Here is an 18,359-nt window from a genome sequence, read left to right on the forward strand (position 1 = left end):
TCTCCCTGTTGTCTTCAAAATGCAGTATTTCAATGCATCTGATGTCTGTCGTCACTTCCAGTGTCTGTCCCAGTTTGTGACACTTCACTATTGTCATCTCTTTCGTGACAATGATGTAATGTCAACATTAAGCACGTGGCGGGGGCAGATCCAACAGGGGCAGGTCAGGGGAACCCGGAAGACTTTCCCAGCAAGTGGGACAGAGGGTGAGGGTCTGGCCAGTGCAGCCTTTAAAATCTGCCTTCGCTGTTCATGGGTGAGTGTGTGTTTACACGCACCTGTGCAGCACATACCGCTGTGCTTGTCAGATGTGCACACCAGGCAGAGGCGCACACAGCATATGCTCCAGGGGCTGCGGCTCAAAACACACATAGGCGATTGTCGCCTGCCTGAGTCTCCACCTGAACAGGTTGAAGGCGCTGTGGGCGCACTGGGAGAGGCCCGAGCCTGGCTGCCCGTGGCCTGGTGCTCATAGGTGCCACACGGTCCGGCGCTCGGCTCTTCTGCTCACACTGCTCTTGTCTCTCCACAGAGGCCTCATCGCCAGCAGCTTCACGGAAACCCACTACCTGCAAGACGGCACCGATGTCTCTCTCGCTCGAAATCACACGGTAACGCTTCACTGGAACTACCCCTCGAGTCTGCGTGTGCACGCGTGGCAGTGTCACTCTGAGCAAAGTCACCTCAACTAGAGCCTTCACTCAGGCTCCAAGGAGTGCTTGGGTGTTGTGTTGTCTGTCGCTGCAGCCTGGCTGACCCTGGGCCCTGTCTCTGGGGACTCTAGGCTGCTCATTTGATGGCTTGAAAAGCAGACACCCCTGCCTGGGCGGAGTCGCTGTATCACATGCCCAGGTTCTTGTGGCAATGGGGAGGAATCTGCTGTGCTTACCCCAAGATAAGCATGATGTAACATACACATAGATGGGGTTCTGCATCCTGGGTGCGGCTGGAATGCTTTGATCCCCTGTGGTCAGCTTGTCGGGGTGAGGACTTTCAGATGTGACTTGGTAAACATGCTTGTTGTGTATGTTCCTTCGAGTCAGGCTCACAGTGACAGGCCCACGGGTGACTGTGTGACTCCCGAGAGAACGGGACCGGGTGGTGCCCTTCTGAAGATGAGGACAGCAGCTCCCCGGGGGGGCGTTGTGTTGCAGGCAGGCTCTCACCAGTCTGTCATCTTGTGTGCTTGTTGGCTGTGGGGATTTCCCCCTAAGGTCAGGCCACCCTGTCTCATCTTCCCATGTGTGGCACTGTCACACAGGTGACACACTGGGACATGGGCTGCTGCAGCCCTCCAAGCTGGGGGAAAACACATGGTCAGGCCGGGCAGACTCCAGGCAGGAGTGCGTGTGGGAGAGTGAGGAGAGATCCAGGGCTACAGTGCCAGGTGCTGCCTTGCGGCCGTCCAGGACCCAGAGCGGGCACCTCAGGCTGGGGACACAGGAGGGCCGTCCAGGACCCAGAGCAAGCACCTCAGGCTGGGGACACAGGAGGGCCGTCCAGGACCCAGAGCGGGCACCTCAGGCTGGGGACTCAGGAGGGCCGTCCAGGACCCAGAGCAAGCACCTCGGGCCGGGGACACGGGAGGGCCGTCCAGGACCCAGAGCGGGCACCTCAGGCTGGGGACACAGGAGGGCCGTCCAGGACCCAGAGCGGGCACCTCAGGCTGGGGACACAGGAGGGCTATCCAGGACCAAGAGCGGGCACCTTGGGCCGGGGACACAGGAGGGCCGTCCAGGACCCAGAGCGGGCACCTCAGGCTGGGGACTCGGGAGGGCCGTCCAGGACCCAGAGCGGGCACCTCAGGCTGGGGACAAGAAGGGCCGTCCAGGACCCAGAGCGGGCACCTCAGGCTGGGGACAAGAAGGGCCGTCCAGGACCAAGAGCAAGCACCTTGGGCCGGGGACACGGGAGGGCCGTCCAGGACCAAGAGCGGGCACCTCAGGCTGGGGACACAGGAGGGCCGTCCAGGACCCAGAGCGGGCACCTCAGGCTGGGGACTCAGGAGGGCCGTCCAGGACCCAGAGCAAGCACCTCGGGCCGGGGACACGGGAGGGCCGTCCAGGACCCAGAGCGGGCACCTCAGGCTGGGGACACAGGAGGGCCGTCCAGGACCCAGAGCAAGCACCTCAGGCTGGGGACACAGGAGGGCCGTCCAGGACCCAGAGCGGGCACCTCAGGCTGGGGACTCAGGAGGGCCGTCCAGGACCCAGAGCAAGCACCTCGGGCCGGGGACACGGGAGGGCCGTCCAGGACCCAGAGCGGGCACCTCAGGCTGGGGACAAGAAGGGCCGTCCAGGACCCAGAGCGGGCACCTCAGGCTGGGGACACAGGAGGGCTATCCAGGACCAAGAGCGGGCACCTTGGGCCGGGGACACAGGAGGGCCGTCCAGGACCCAGAGTGGGCACCTCAGGCTGGGGACTCGGGAGGGCCGTCCAGGACCCAGAGCGGGCACCTCAGGCTGGGGACAAGAAGGGCCGTCCAGGACCCAGAGCGGGCACCTCAGGCTGGGGACAAGAAGGGCCGTCCAGGACCAAGAGCAAGCACCTTGGGCCGGGGACACGGGAGGGCCGTCCAGGACCAAGAGCGGGCACCTCAGGCTGGGGACACAGGAGGGCCGTCCAGGACCCAGAGCAAGCACCTCAGGCTGGGGACACAGGAGGGCCATCCAGGACCCAGAGCGGGCACCTCAGGCTGGGGACTCAGGAAGGCCATCCAGGACCCAGAGCGGGCACCTCAGGCTGGGGACACAGGAGGGCCGTCCAGGACCAAGAGCAAGCACCTTGGGCCGGGGACACGGGAGGGCCGTCCAGGACCCAGAGCGGGCACCTCGGGCCACGGCCAGGGACACCAGAGACAATCCAGGACCCAGAGCTGGCACCTCAGGCTGGGGACACGGGAAGTGGACACCAGCCATCAGGAATCTCACAGAAGTGCATACCGTCTCTCCCCCCCCACAAACACTGGCTGTTTCCTCTGTGAGAAGGAGACAAGAAGAGGCCTAGAGATGGAGGGGGGTGTTTGCCCAGTGCCTGGATTGAAGCAAGAAGACGGGAAAGGCTCGGACAGCTGAGACTCCGGCTACCTCCTGTGTGCTTGCTGGGAGCAGCCCGGCTCTTGTCCCTGTTGCCAAGACTGGGGCAGGGAGCAGGATGACGGCCCCACTCCCCTGTTAATGACCCCTCCCTGTGGCCAAGGCCTCAGGGTGAAGCCAAGATGGTCATTGTATAGGGGATCTCTCTGCCACTCAGATGACACGGAATGCACATTCCAAATGAAAAAGAAGAAGAAAGAGAAATATTAAAGATGAGCACCAGGATCAAAGGCCCAAGCCTCCCCAAGCCGCCTAAGCCAGGGCTGCCTGGCAGGAGTCGGGAGCTGGCGTCTCCAGGAAAACGAGATGGCACAGAGCTCAGGGAGAGCTCCGAGATGGGTGGAGGCCAAGAGAAGACCTGTGATGGAAACACAGCAGAAAGTAGGAAAGAAGCTGTGTGTGAACAGAGCGCAAGGAGAACGTCTCTGGATCGTAAAGAAAAATAGACGCACATCTTGAAGAAAAGTCCCTGGCAGGCGGGATGAGAACCAGCTCCTGTCCTGGTGGCTTGTCGGGAACCGCGGCGGCCGAGGACAGAGTGCTACGAGCCTCGGGATTGGGAGAAGCCTGTGTGGACACATGCCCATTGAAGAGGCGTTGTCATTTGCCATTGGCCTGAAAACTTCAGAAAGCTGAGGGGGAAAAGGAATGATCATCTGCCCAAGTAGTGGACTCAAAATTGTTTTATAAAAACGAGAATGAAATAGACGCTTTTGCAAGCAGACGGGAGGAGTTACCCCTCAGTGTTTTGCAAAGAACAATTAACCAAAAATATCTCATTCTGAAAGCTGCTGCAGGTGGGAGGGGGCCAGGAGCCGGAGGCAGGAAGGAACCAGCCCCAGGATCCGTTTGAAACACTAGCTGGGTTGAAGTGCCTGTATCAGCCCAGCCAGTAATAGCCCTGCTGCTTAGCTGTATGTATCCTACAGTTTTAATTACAGTCATGCAAATGATGGGAACATGGAATGTATAATTCCAAAGAAGGCAGGCTTAGTGGAAATAGCAGATCTACTCGGTAGATAAGGAGGCTAATCAGATAAGGTAAGGAATTAGGAAATACAAAACAGATAACACCAGTATACTAATCCCATTATTTATAAATAGATAGAGTCTGCTAAAACAGATTATCTAGTTAGGATTTAAAATAAAATTCTCACTAAATCTCTTTACAAGGTTCCACTGCAAATTAAAAAAAAAAAAAAAGGATATGAAAAGAAAAGCAAGTGGTGGTAAAAGCTATTGGAGAACTGAATCCCAGGGAAAGCTGGAGCCCCGGGAAGGGGGGGCAGCGTCAGAGGCTGATAACGCAGCATCCCGCTGGACGGGACAGGCTGTGAGACTCTGTACCCACAAAATGGCCTCAAACTATGCAAGGCAGTAATTGAAAAACAAATCGAGGCACAATTTTTAAATACAATTACGGATTCACCTAGAACTAAATTTTAATCCAACTACTAATTAAAGGATTTCCTAAAATCTAAAACAAACAAACAAAACATTACAGTTTAGGGGTCACAGGCTGACACTTCTTTTTCTTTTTAGTAAGTTGACCGAAAAAGCCTCTAGTTCTGACATTCCACTTAAACATGCGAGATTTCCTCAAGAGAAAATTCTCTGGGTGTAAAGTTTAATAACTTCATTCATAAATCAAGAGGGAGAATGCCCCCGCATATCTGCAACCAAGGTGGGAGATTTAATGTGCACCCTGCTCAGAAATGAAGGTTTATTTAAGGTAAAAATATATTAAAATGAAGCCTGTAGAAAATCAAGAGGGATGACTGAAACAAAAGCTGTCCCTCTGAACAGCTGGATAAAATGGACGAGGCGTTTGCCAGATTAACCAAGGAGCAAAAAGAAACGGGAGAGATACACGGCGTGGGAATGCAAGCACAGATGCAAATATTGTTTCACAGGTATTTTTTTTACAATACAAGAATGACATAAGTAATATCTCCTTATAAAATGTACATTTCTACTACTGGCCCATGGTCAAAGGACAAAATGTGAATATAACTATATAAAGAAATTAAATTGATAATAGCATTTGTCAAACTTTACCCGCAAAAATCACATTAGGCCCGTCTGACTGTCAAGGAACGAACAACTCTGAGGATGAAGACAGCAGCTGGAAGAGCAAAAACACGCACGACATGAATCCTGCGGCTGGTGGCCACTGTGAAGCAGATTATAAACATTCTAAAGGAAGCATGGAGAAGCCCTTTCTAGCGCCAGCATCGTTAAACCAGCCGTGACCACACCGTGCCACTCTGAGCGATGCAAGGGGGTTCATTCTGAGCGCATCCACGCTGTGACCCAGTACCGCACGGTCTTGGGTGACCCACATTCCTTCTGTGGTAGTCCATCTCCTGTTGAGTCACAGCCTTGGGGCAGGGGGAGGGGATGGTCCATGTGCCCCCACTTAGCACCCTGCCTCAGGAGGCTCTCCCAACGCTGAATTCCCTGGACACGATGCTGTCTTAGGTGATGCCACGTGGGGTTGATTCATTCACTCAGCTCCTCCAGTGTGCCCACTGTCATCACAAGGATACATTCCTCAGCATAGAAAATTCTGCTCGGAGTGGCAGGGCCATTAAAACAAGACAAAACAAGAAAACCAATGGTGTTATAATACAAGCCTATATATAGCAAGAGCTATGTGCAAAGGGCCAGTTCACTTTACTCCTTTGGAGGTATTTTACTAGGATGTGGTATTTAACAGGAACTCTTAAAATGGGCTAAGATGCCTCAATACTGGTGTGGAACTCTAAAGAGTTCTGATTTTATGTCACTAAAAACTGGGAACCATGTATGTTGGAGATCAGGATGGAATTCCTGGCTCCTCGCTCCTGCCTGGCCAGATCTGACTCTGGTGGGCATCTGGGGAGTGAACCAGAGGAAGTCTTTCTCTCTCTCTCTCTCTCTCTCTATCTCTATCTCTTCCCTCACTCTGTGTCACTTGGCCATCTTAAAAAAAAAAATGTGAGATTTGTTTTATTAGAGTCGTATTTACAGAGAGACGAAGATCTTCTATCCGCTGATTCACTCTCCAAGGGGCCTCAATGGCCAGAGCTGAGCTGATCCAAAGTCAAAACCCATGAGCCCCTGGGGGTCTCCCATATGGGTGCAGGGTCCCAAAGCTTTGGGCCATCTTCTACTGCTTTTCCAGGCCACAGGCAGGGGGCTGGATGGGAAATTGAGCATCTGGGACACAAGCTGGCACCCACATGGGATCCTAGTGCATGCATGATGAGGATTTAGCCACTGAGCCATCACACTGGGCCCAAATAATGTTTTAACTATAAAAAAGAAAAACCAATGGAAGATGAAAGAAAGGTTGTGGGAGGCAGAGACGGGACAGTTCCTGACATGAAGCTTTGCCTGTGCAGGTAGGCTTGTCATGAGCAAAATCACCTGGAAAGATGAGGACGGAAGAGGCATGAGCAGGTGGCGGGTGAAGGGAGGTGTCACCAACAGTGCCCTCCCTTCCACATGGGCCACAAGATGGACAAGTCATTGTTGCTGGTACTGTGCAGAGCAGCAGGCGGTAGGAGGGCAGAGGGAACAGAAGATCCTAGTTTGTTGAGTGTGTACTGGGGCAACCGAGCAAAAAAGATTCAGTAGGCAGTTGGCAACGTAAGAGTCTGGGCTGGGCTGCAGGAGAAAGACGGGTCCCCAACTGAAAATCGAAGGGTGAGCTGCACGCCCTCATGCTGGGCTTTCGCACTTCACTTCCCTACTGCACCACCTTGTGCATTAAGCTTGTTATTAAGACAATCTTGCAGACTTGGCACCAAGGCTGACCTCTACAGCATAAATCAGTATTCCCCAAAGAAACAGAGAGACCCCAAGATGCTGGGGCGGCAGACTGGCACCCTCCAGAAGTCCGCTGTCCCTGAGGTTGAACCAAACATGTCCAACACGGACACATCTGGAACACATCAATATACTTGCGACATTCCAGGAGGAGTCCTGGCTTCCTGCTTCAGTCTCCCTTCCTCACTGGCCTGTGTATTGCTTCCCCTTGTCTCACTGGGAAGGAAACATGTGATAAGAGAAGAAGAGGAAACACAGGACCCAGTAAGCCAGGGTAGGTAAACAGCTGCCAGGGCTGCTCTGACTCCAGCCGTAGAAGCTGAGGGCTGCAAACCTCGGGCTTAGCACGCAGCTGGGCTGCAAAGCTCAGGCATTGCCTGCATTGTCTCCATGTGGGGCGAGACCCATGTGGGGTGAGATCAACATGGTTTTCTCTGCTGATACACCCTTAGGGGTGCGTGTGGGGGTGTTATGATTCCTGGTCATTTTCCCATGGGAGGTCATCCAGGAAGGGTAGATGCCTGCTCCATGGCTCCACTGCTCCCCATGGGGTGCTGTGCTCCCTGCTAAGTGGAGCAGAGAGTCAGAGTCCAGCAGCCCCACCCTCCCCTAGGCAGGTCCCCAGGTCTTGGCCCCCAGGGGGGGAACAGGAGAGAGCGGGAGTGCAGGTTAGAAGTCGTAGGGGCCCACCCTGCCCACAAAGCCCCGTTCTAGAGCTGAGCAAGCCGCTGCCATGCTGCAGCCATGCTCCTGCTCTCAGTCGCCTCTGCTGTCCGTGCAGCGGGCACGGCTAGTGGGCACAGCTAGTGGGCACAGCTAGCGGGCACCAAGCCTCCCAAAGCAGCCTGCACATCTTGCTTTTGTAATGAGGAAACAATGGCTGAGCCTTGCATCCAGCAGTCACCTTCTCCATGAGAGCTGGAAGAGGAGGGGTGAAGCCACAGCCCTAAACAGCCGCTCCCCACAGCCTCAACCCCTGCATGGTCAGCAGCCTGGCCCTGCATCTTGCGGCCAGACAGCTTTGGGGCTTTTGTTTTTGTTGAATCAGATTGGAAAGTGAGGGGGAATCTGCTGACTCGTCTCCTCATCCTCCAAAGCCAGCACACCCTGGGTTGTCCTAAGTTTACAATTATATAGAAAGAACCACTTTCTGGCTGCTGTGCCCCTGCTTTCTCTTCTCTGATTCCTGAGCCTTCAGTGCATCCGGGCCTGGCGGCATGCAGGGGTGGTTTCCAGTCTTGGTTGGAGGCTCATGGTTTTCCTCTGACATGCTAACTAGCTGTTTACGTAGGAGTGAACTGTCAGAGGCTTCACACTTCTCAGGCCACATCGAATGGAGGTTGTGTCTTATGATGTGGCTTCTACTAAGGCTCGTGGCCATCTGGACTTGGGATGGCTGTGCCATGGACAGTCCAGAGAAGGGTGCAAATGGGTCATGTGGGGCCCGCATGGTGACAGAGCACCTGACAGGCTGGGCACTGAGGCTGCCATGGAGAAAGTAGACTAGGGGACACTGCTGGAGGCTGGCTCCATTCTGGCCATCACAGACACAGCTAAGATCAGTGCGAGTGAAGGTCAGGGTTTGTTAGTCTGGTGTAGATAATCATGGAAGGTTTCCTAGAGGAAGGACTGTGTGAACTAAGACCTGAAGGCCGACTGAACTGAACCCATCAGCTGCATGCGGAACCCAGTATTTTGGCCACAAGTCTTATTTGGGTTCTGGCCTATGCATTTCCATGGCAACTATTTTCAGCCAAAAGGAGGTAGGGTCTTCCAGAGTCAGCTTGATGGTGGACACCGAGGCTGGGAGACATCAGAGAGCAGAGCACAGCGCAGACAGTCCGGAGCCCCTGAAGGATGCAATAGATGAGTCAGGAGCTAAGATGGCGTCGGAGACAACCCACAGTGCAACCATGTCCTGGGCATGAACCAGACTGGTTAGGAAGTATGGCAATGGCTTGGCTCTTCCTGCCTTTAGATCTGCTGCTCTTCCTGCCCGCCCCTCCTGCAGTGGCTGCCTGAGGCTCCCCAGCCCTCTATCTGTGCCATGTCCCCCGTGGCACAGCAGCCTAGCTCATCTCCCACTCTCCCTCTTTCCTACTGGGGATGCACAGGTTGCCTCAGTTCCTCTGTACTCGTAAGCTCACCTCCTTGTACTCCACCTGCTCTGGCACCAGTGATCTTTGAAACATTAGCTTACATTTCTGCCATGCCTCATTACATTTGTATTTTGATCTTTTGTATCTTTCATTACTTCCCCCATGGCCCCTTTGATCAAGCCCAGATTTCTGGGGTTGGTATTCGGCATTGCCTTATTCATTTATATGCCCAGCAAGCGTTTACTGATTGCCCAACATGACAGCTACTGCAAGTAGGCACCAACGACATGCAAGGCACTTTGTTCAGTACTTTTCATATATTTTGTTGTTTGATCCTCGTAATAAATCAAGTTTTGCTACTTTTACATCCAGACGGGAGCACTGAGACACCAAGGAGCTAAGTAGGCCCAGGCTGCAGCCAGAGGGGATGTACAGCCACATCCACCAGGCTGATCTAGGATCTGCCATCCTGGCCACTGGACGACACTGCCTCTTAGCTGCTTGAGTAAAGCACCCAGTGTCTGTTTTACGTGTTTTTTGGCCAAGGAGTTAGTTGTCATGGAGCTAAAACAGCTTAGGGAACAGATTGGCCCTTGTGTGCCATGTGGGACACCCAACATGGCAGTGCAGGGGATGCTCAGCTGAACTGGGTCCCCAGAATCCAGTGAGAGGCAGGAGGACAGCGTCTGGAGCTCACCGATGTGGTGTAGGTGAGCCCAGGTGAGCCGAGTGGAGCCAAGCTCTGTGCTCAAAACCAGGAAGCCCAGGCCATGTCCCCAGAGCATCTACAGGGGGCGGGACTTCCTCTTTCTGCGTTGTGAAGAAAGGAAAGGGTGCAAGATGGACCCTCCATCCACATACAGCTCATGTGGGGGTGAGGGTCGCGAGCTGTAGAGTCAGATCCAGCTGCAGAGTAGCCAGAGGTGACCATGCCGTGCAAGGGAGCAGTTAGCTACCGAGCCCTCACACAGTTAGGCCTTCCACGGTGTGCTGGCCGTAGCCCCTGCTCGGCTGTGACGGCGCATGCACGGCCACGCATTGCCACGCTGCACCAAGTCTGCTGTCTGAGGACAAAGGGTTGACACGTGAGCTGCTAGCAGAGCCTTAGGTCCTGGGTGTGTCCGTCTGCTCGCTGTCTCCACCAGCTTAGTCTAATGCATTTTACTGGATCGTCTCAGATTCCCACAGTGTCCAACGGTGTTGGGAGCTGGGAGTTAGAATCAAGTGAAGGAGTGTGAGCAAATAACCTTCTCTCAAGCAGGACTGTTTCTTTCGTCCACGTTTCAGGAAACGTCCAACGACCCAGGGTTCAATGCAGGCAAAGCCAGCAGGTGGACAACACAGCACCCAGCACCATGGGAGATTGAAAACGTGTGCTCATTTCCACATTCTGCTTCTGTGACAGGGCCTTGCTTTCTGCAACGCGCTTCTGCATGCCTGTTCACTCCATCTGTGGAACCCAAGGAAGTTCATAATACACTTTTACAGATTGTACATGGAGTCTCTCACATCTCAATGCCAGGACTTTCTCAGCTCTGCTCAGACATCAGCAACCTTGCAGGGACAGATGAGTTGCTACCAGGCTCGTGGGCCAGCAAGTCCCAGAGAGAGGGAGAGAGAGAGAGAGGGGAGTGGGGGAGAGAGAGATTTCTTAAACAGGCATTGGCTAATGCTGGCCTCCAAATAGCTGGATAATTTGAATGGCCCCTGAGGTTACTTCTGGTAACCAGACATGCCTCCCTTTGGAGCTGTGGGAACCCTGGAGGTGAGCATGTGGCCACTTCTTCCTTCACCATCCTGCCCTGCGTCACATCACCCAGCTCCCTGCAAAGTCGCATCACGGGCACGGTCACTTTAGCCTCCTGAAGTCACATAGATAGTACGTTAGTTCTTCATGTCCTGTGAGAGGAGAATGGCGGTCTGGCCACGATCGTGCTGCAATGCGCCAGCCTCACGTGAACCTGCTCGCTGACTCCCCGTCCCAAGACCCCTCCTGCTAGTGGGTTCTGTTCTCCACTGGAAAATGATGTCACTGTTCCTGCGACGGCACCTCCACCATGAGGCTCCATGTGTTCAGCCCAAGGCTGTGGAGGTGATCGCTTGGCTTGTGAATGAGATGAGAAGAAGCTGTCCTGAGTGTGCCTTCCTGGCAGGAAGCCGTCCAGCTGGGGTCCTCAGCCTTCCCTTTCTGCTCTCTGACCTCCCGTGGTCATTTAACCAGTAGAGCCTCAGTTTCCACATCCATGGAAGGCTGGCTGAGAGATGCCCCCAGTACTTTCTCCCCGCTAGAACCTTGTAGAACTCAGGAGCTAAGTCAAGGTCATCTGCTGAGTCGCCTGTGGCAGGGGAGCAGAGAGGAGAGGGTTAGTGTGTCAGCAACCATGTCTACCCTGGTCTGCCACCACTCCTTTGAGTCTCAGGGCTGGACCATTTTTTGTTACCGCTGGAGCATATCAAATTCCTGCCTTTGCAATCCCCTCCAAGCTGGATCACAGGAACTGGACTTGGCTTCCCACAGGGCACAGAGTTGAGGGCTACCACTTTTCAAGTTCAAGGGTTCTTATTCCATCTTTTCCTACCCACCATTATATTTGACTGATGGCATTAAACAGAAGGAAAATGTACTTTACTGGCATGGGGAAATGCATTAGGTTAAGTAGTGAGTATATAAAATACATGGTTAGAGGTTTTGTAAAGGGGAAGATGTAATTTTGTGGTTCTGCGTGTTTGGGAGTCTTCTGTGGAATGTTTTCTTGGTAGAAATAGAATGTATCAGTTCAGCAAAGTCAGCGAAGCTGGCCATCACAGGAGGACAGTGTCTTGTTCTGCAGTGTCTTTAGGGACATGTGCCCGTTTACCCAGTGTGGCACCTGGAAGCGATGAGATGGGCAAGGGTGTAGCGTGGTAAAGGGCTACACCCTCCAGCTCAGGTGCCTGCTGTGTACCTGGGGTCCTGGTGCACAAGATCCCCTCTGGCATGGTGGCTGCCCATTGTGTCTGGCACATGGCGTACCAGACCTACATGTGTCGGGCACATGGCACACCATGCCTACCATGCCTAGTGCTCACCAACCCACAAGACCTACTTGGTTACTGCCGCCCGGCATCGTTGCCTGAAGCCGCCTGGCCTTGACCAAGAGGCACACACTCATCTGTAGGCTGTCCTGGGCGGCCAGCACTGGCTCTGTTGGAGCTACACATGAAAGAATCAAGTTTCCGAACCACTCACATGGCGCACAGTGTGACAGTCCTGTCTTTGGCAGCTGTGAGACTGTCTGCACCATGACTTGCCAGCTTATAAAGGCCCAGTCATATTTATGTTTAATATTTAAGTATTTAGGGAGTCATGTTGAGAGAAAAAATTAGTAAACCTCACGGGATTGTAATACCCCTGGAGAATCTGGAACTTGGGGTTCTAGTAATGGTCGCAGGTATGTAAGAAATGGATTTCCATAGGGAGGGAGCAGAGGGTTTGCTCATCAAGCCCACAATCATGGAATGGTAAATCGAGAGCAGTGTGACAGCCAGGGCCTATTTCTAGAAAGTGATGGGGTTGTTTACTTTTAGGAATAGTTTATGAGAGCTAAAACCCACTACCTCCTCTTCTAAACAATACTTCAACTGAGTCGTTGAACTGGAAATTAATTGGATACTAATTTGTTCTCAGCTTATGCTTTAATGAGCTTATAGTTCTGTGTATTTAATTTGAAAGTGCATTTGATAAATACTCCATTAAAACTAAATTGAGACTCAGAATGAGTGCATTTGAAATTTCAGAGGTCAGTAATCAAGACTATTATCATTTGCTTTTTAATTATTTTTATTTATTTAGAAGAGAGAGAGAGACTGACCTCCCATCCCCCCGGCTTGCTGCCCAGCTGCCTGAAAAGGCTGGGCTGGGCCGGGCCAGAGCCGGGGGCCTGCAGCCCACCCAGGCGCCCCACGCCTGTGGCAGGTTCCCACAGAGCCATCCTCTGCTGCGTTGCAGAATGCCTATGCACGGGGAACTGGAGACGGAAGCAGAGCCGGGTCCCAAGCTCAGGGTCATATGGGATGTGACCACACAGCATGTGAGCTGCCGCCCCGGGTGTCCACCCCTTGGTTTGAATTTCTTAGCCAGTGCTTGGATGCCTGTAACAATAGTCCACGTTTCTCTAAAACAGGAGAGATTTTATATTGTGTAGGATGCCAAGATTGATTGTGCACAGAGCCCTGTGGCTCCAGTCCCCCCACCCCAGACACAGGTGCCACTGTAACACCTGCTGTCTTTTCAGTGTTTGAGTGTCCTCAGCTTGGCATGCTGGCCACCTCTGTGCAGCCAGGCCCCTCTGGCGGTGATGAACCAATTATGAGTTCACAGAGTGTTATCCTCATGCTTCCCCTCAACCTGGACTCAGGCATCTGGGTGCTGGGAAGCAGGGGCATACAGCCTTCAGGTTATCTCACGCAGAGGCTGGGGACAGTTAGCAGCGGGCTGGACTCCACCATGGCCTGGGAAGATAGCATGGGCTGGGCAGCCTCCACAGGTGCCAGGGATCCTCTGCTAAGACACAACCTGTGGCAGAGCCAGCCTTGCCAGGCACCATGCTGTACCTCCTGCACCTGAGCCTTGTGGTCAGACCACTAACCAGAACTGTCACTTGGCCCTGTTGTCCCTGCCTTTGCACGTGCCTTCTCCTGCACTGGCCCCTGGATGACCACCCAGGAAGGGGATTTCAAAAAGAAGCCCACGAGGCTCTCGTTGTTTGCATGTAATAGGATCAACAGCCAAGAAAATCCAACTTACGCTAAAACTCTTAAACTGAGGAGATGTTCCAGCAAGATGGTTAATGAAGACAACTTATAGAATCAGAAACGTTCCTTTATTTAGAAAACAACAGCATGAAAGACCTAATAGAAGAAGGAAAATGTTACTCATGGTATCAACAAACCTATGTGCCACCTTCGCATGAACTTGGCAAGAACTTTCCAATAGGCACCTGGGATACAAATCAAGCTAAACAAATTCTTAAAAATAACCTTATTAAAAGGAGAGACCTGCCATGCATGTGATTGGGAAAGTTTGCTTGTGAAAATCCAAGTTGATCCTAAACGGACTCATGCTTTGAGTGTAATCCAAGCTGAAATCTCAGTGTAGATCACATTTTTCTGAGATGTACCCGAAAGAAGACTGGCAATAACAGCCTAGAAACGTTGAGAAAAGGGAACAGTACCCTAAGAAAGGTGTGCCAACACAAAGAGCTCTGCCATGTTCTGCACATCCTACCACAGAATCCAGTTCAAATGGGTTAGAGATCTCAATGTGAGAGCCAAGATGATGAGATTCTCAGAATGTAAGGCTGGATCTTCACAAACTTAGGTCAGATTTTTGGCTAGAGCACCCGCAGCACGGACAACCCAGGGAAGGGCATAGATGGACGTGGCCTCCATAGACACCCAAGCAGGTGAGACACACGCAGTGGGAGCTCAGGTCTGCTGAGGGCCCGGTACCCAGGAGAGGAAGAGCCCTTGCGACTCAACCACTAAGTCACTAACTCTGTTTAGAATTAGGGGAGAGTTAAGCCGACGTTTCTACAGAGGAGATGGCACATGGTCATCTGCACAGGAGTGGCAGTTAACATCCTTAGTCTAGGGAGATGAACAAAAATCAAGCTGGGACACTATTTCACATCCCCTAGGATGCCTATAAGTGAACAAAGAGATGCTAACAAGGGTTGGCCTGGGAGAGGTTGAAACCCTCATTTCTTACGTTGGTGTCAAATGGTCCAGCTGCCTAAGAGAGCAGTTTGGCAGCACTTCTGAAAATTAAACCAAGTGTCCATGTGACCTCACAGTGCCATGTGCCCACATGCCTGCTTACAGCGGGTGTCAGGGAACCCCAGGTCCTCCCAAGAACACATGCGCTAGTGTGCACAGCAGTGGCTGCTCACACTGCCACAAAGCAGAAACAGCTTGTGTACCCGTCGGCAGGAAGAAATGTAAGCAAAAGACTGAACGTCATTGAGCAGTACGAAGCAGTGATGCACTGACACCTGCTACAGCCTGCCTGACCCTTAAGAACACTGCGCTCAGCGAGAGAAGCTGGACACAATTTGTCTGACTCCAGCCCAGGCCCACCTTGCAGACTGCGGGTTCAGCATCAGGCCACGGCATCCAGGGACGTGGCAGCCACGCGAGTCCCGGGGACCTGAGGTTCTCTTCACAGCTGTCATCAGCTGCGTGTGTGGCAGCAGTGTCTCTGAAGACAGCTGGGCATAGTCCTTCACTCAGAAACACTTTGCTGTTTTCAACAGCTAGTGAGCATCTGAGCTGCAGGTGCCAGGAGACTTGCTTGTGGGACTGTCTCAAATCTTCGCTTTCTTGTGCAGTGTCATAAAACAAGTATGTCTGTTTCTGAAACAAACAGAATGGGCAGATCTGTGAGGATGGGTACTGGACCAGCAGCCACCAGTGGCTGCAGAAGGACAAGAAGTGTCTGCTAACACAGATGAGGATTTGGGGAGGAGCAGATACAGGACTGATTAAGTTTATAATAGGGTGAGTTTCTAAAACCTGCTCCTGCTATGATTTTAAAGGGAAAATTTTATGAACAATCATCATCAAAACTGTATGGTGTGATGACACGGGGACAGGTCGGTGGAGGTTTGCCAGTGAACTAGCACAAGGAAGGCAAAGGTGAAGTCACAGGTGCCATGATGAGGTGACACTGTGTCAGGGAGGAAAGGACAGATCATGGGAAGACAACTGGTTTGTAGGGGGAACTGGCTTCCACCCGCACGCTTCCACAAAGCAAACTTCAGACAGATCACAGTGTTAATTGGGAGGCTTGGGAAATGGAAGAGCAAGGACTTATTTATGACCTTTAGAAAGGCTGCTTTAGGCCTGGAGCTAAAGTCCTCACCTTGAACGTGCCGGGATCCCCCATATGGGTGCTGGTTCTAATCCTGGCAGCCCCACTTCCCATCCAGCTCCCTGCTTGTGGCCTGGGAAAGCAGTCGAGGACGGCCCAAAGCCTTGGGATCCTGCACCTACATGGGAGACCTGGAAGAGGCTCCTGGCTCCTGGCTTTGGATCAGCACAACACCGACCATTGCGGTCACGGGCGGGGGGGGGGGGGTGAATCATTGAATGAAAGATCTTCCTCTCTGTCTCTCCTCCTCTCTGTATATCTGACTTTGAAATAAAAGTAAAATAAATTTTAAAAAGAGGCTGCTTTAAGCAATATTCAAACACGCATAACAAGAATAAGATTGATGACTTTGAACTTATAAAAATCAGAAATTCTGAACAACAGGCATACTAAGCAGAGCGTGTTAGTCACAGACAACGTGCTGATGTCCTGCCTGTGTGAGGAACTTCTGGAATTGACAAGAAGACAAGCAGGACAGTGCGGCTCCCCCATGTCCCGCCCGAGGGGCCTTCCAGGGGACCGCGTACTTTGGTGCTTGGTGACACACAGCTCTGCTCCCCTCCTCCCTGCCTCCTCCGTCACTCACACCCACCTGGTCCCTTTTTATAGCAAGGATTTTGCCTGGCAGAACAACTGCCCCCAAACCCTGCCTGCAAAGGGGGGAGTTTCCTGTCGCCATGTGCTTGTGGAGGGGCTAGGTGGGCACCCAGGCATCCAGTGCTCTTGCCCCTGAATGGGTTGAGGCCCTCCCCCAGGGCCCCCCTCATGTGCAGCAGCCCCAAGAGGACCACCAGGAAGGGTACTGCATTTGCACGGCTGCTTTGCCAGTCACCTGCGTACTTGGGGCTGTGGCGTAGCCTTTGTTCAATAGCGAAGCTAACTGTGATTGCAGACAGAGGGAAGGAAGTGTGCCTGCCGGGTCTTTCTTTGCAAGCACTGGCATCAGGAAGCAATAGAACCCAGGAGAGTGTCCTCGGGGGACTGCTGGTGATGCCACAGAAGACGGACAGAGAGGTGGAGGAGGGCGGGCTTACCAAGCGTGGGAAGAGCTGATCACCTGACCTGCTCTCTCTTCTGCCCTTAGGGTCACTGTTACTACCACGGTCATGTGCGAGGAGACGCTGGTTCCGCCGTCAGTCTCAGCACTTGCTCTGGTCTCAGGTAAGTGGCTGAAAGCACAGCAACCGTGGGCGAACTGTGTGTCTTCCTGTGCCCCCAGGCCCTCGGAGTGAGAGATGGGGTCCCCACATGGCCACGCCCCCTGTCACTGGGCTCCCAAGCCCACACCGTCCCTGCCCCAGGGCTGGGAGGCACAGGCTGGCGTGGTTTTCACTCTCACACAGCCTGTGGGATCCTGGATGTGGCCCTCAGGCCTAAGGGCCTCAAAGCCAGGCCTCGGGGGTCAGTGCCAAGGCAGATGCTTCAAAGGGCCTCCAGTGGGGAAGTGAAGCAACTGCTCTGACCATAACAGAGGCGAGTGGAATCCAGGTGGGCTAGGCAGGGGCTCATGGTCCCTGCCAGCAGCAGCAGCAGCAGCCATCCTCCAGGCTCCCGGGAAAGCCATCTCCCATGCAGCCCTTGGCTGCCGTGGCCTTTCCGGGCCTGGAGAAGCTGAGCCTGGGTCCTCTGAGTCCGAGAGGTTTGGGCCAGTGGTGGTAAGCTATGGCTTTGTGAAGAAAGAGGGAGAAAGACGCGGGAGAGGGTGTGGGTTGAGCGTAAGGCAGGGCAGTGCGCTGTGCTCCGGAAGGGAGAGCCTTGCCTCTGAGCCCTGTGTGGGACCCTGAGAAGGGGAAGACTCGGGTGTGGTACACATGTGGCATCATACACCGCAGCACACACTTGACATAGTGCTACACACCACACAAATTATGGCACACACAGCACAAACGCAAAGTGCCACATATAGCACATGGCAGCCTCAGGCTGGGTCACGTTTGGCCTGGCTAAGTTGAGGGAAAGCCCTCTGGCTCCAGCGGGGCAGAGGGGAGCACTGTGAAATAAATGCTCGTGCCTGGAGTTTGAGAGAAGGCAGAGGAGCAAGTGCAGGGCATCCCCACCCCTTGGCTGGTGGGGATGGGAGGCGCAGTGGGGCCCCCATGGCTCCTTCCGCAGTGCCCCGGAGAGCCCCACTGCCCAGGGCTCTGTGCTCTGCTTAGAGACGCAATGGACCGTGCGTCAACAGAGAAATTCCTGAGTCATGCAGTCAAAACGATGATCTCATGAGCGGAGACTCGGACCCCAGGGGGGAAAGCTGCACTCCATCAGCTGCTCACTGACAGCAGAATCGATCGGGACTGGAAATAAAAGGGAAACGCAGCCTCAGGGGTCCTCGCCTGGGAGACGTGAAGGAAAAAATCTGCGGTTAGAAAGTGTGTTCAATAGCGCGTGCTCCCAAGGCACATTTAAGGTCTAAGATTGGGGAGGGGGTTCCTCCAACCCCAG

The 18,359-nt window shown here is 53.4% G+C and overlaps 1 protein-coding gene across 1 annotated transcript in view; it reads left to right on the top strand.

Moving 5' to 3' along the window:
• ADAM12 (ADAM metallopeptidase domain 12) overlaps positions 1-18,359 on the top strand; it is a 267,367-nt gene that overhangs the window by 160,441 nt on the left and 88,567 nt on the right. Inside the window, exons 4-5 of the mRNA XM_040991939.1 lie at positions 533-611; positions 17,002-17,078. Coding sequence (XP_040847873.1) covers positions 533-611; positions 17,002-17,078 — 156 coding nt within the window. The remainder of the gene's footprint in view (positions 1-532; positions 612-17,001; positions 17,079-18,359) is intronic.

The sequence above is a fragment of the Ochotona curzoniae genome, unplaced genomic scaffold, assembly GCF_017591425.1.
Source record: "Ochotona curzoniae isolate NIBS_2020 unplaced genomic scaffold, NIBS_Ocur_1.0 contig_66, whole genome shotgun sequence".
NCBI lineage: Eukaryota > Metazoa > Chordata > Mammalia > Lagomorpha > Ochotonidae > Ochotona > Ochotona curzoniae.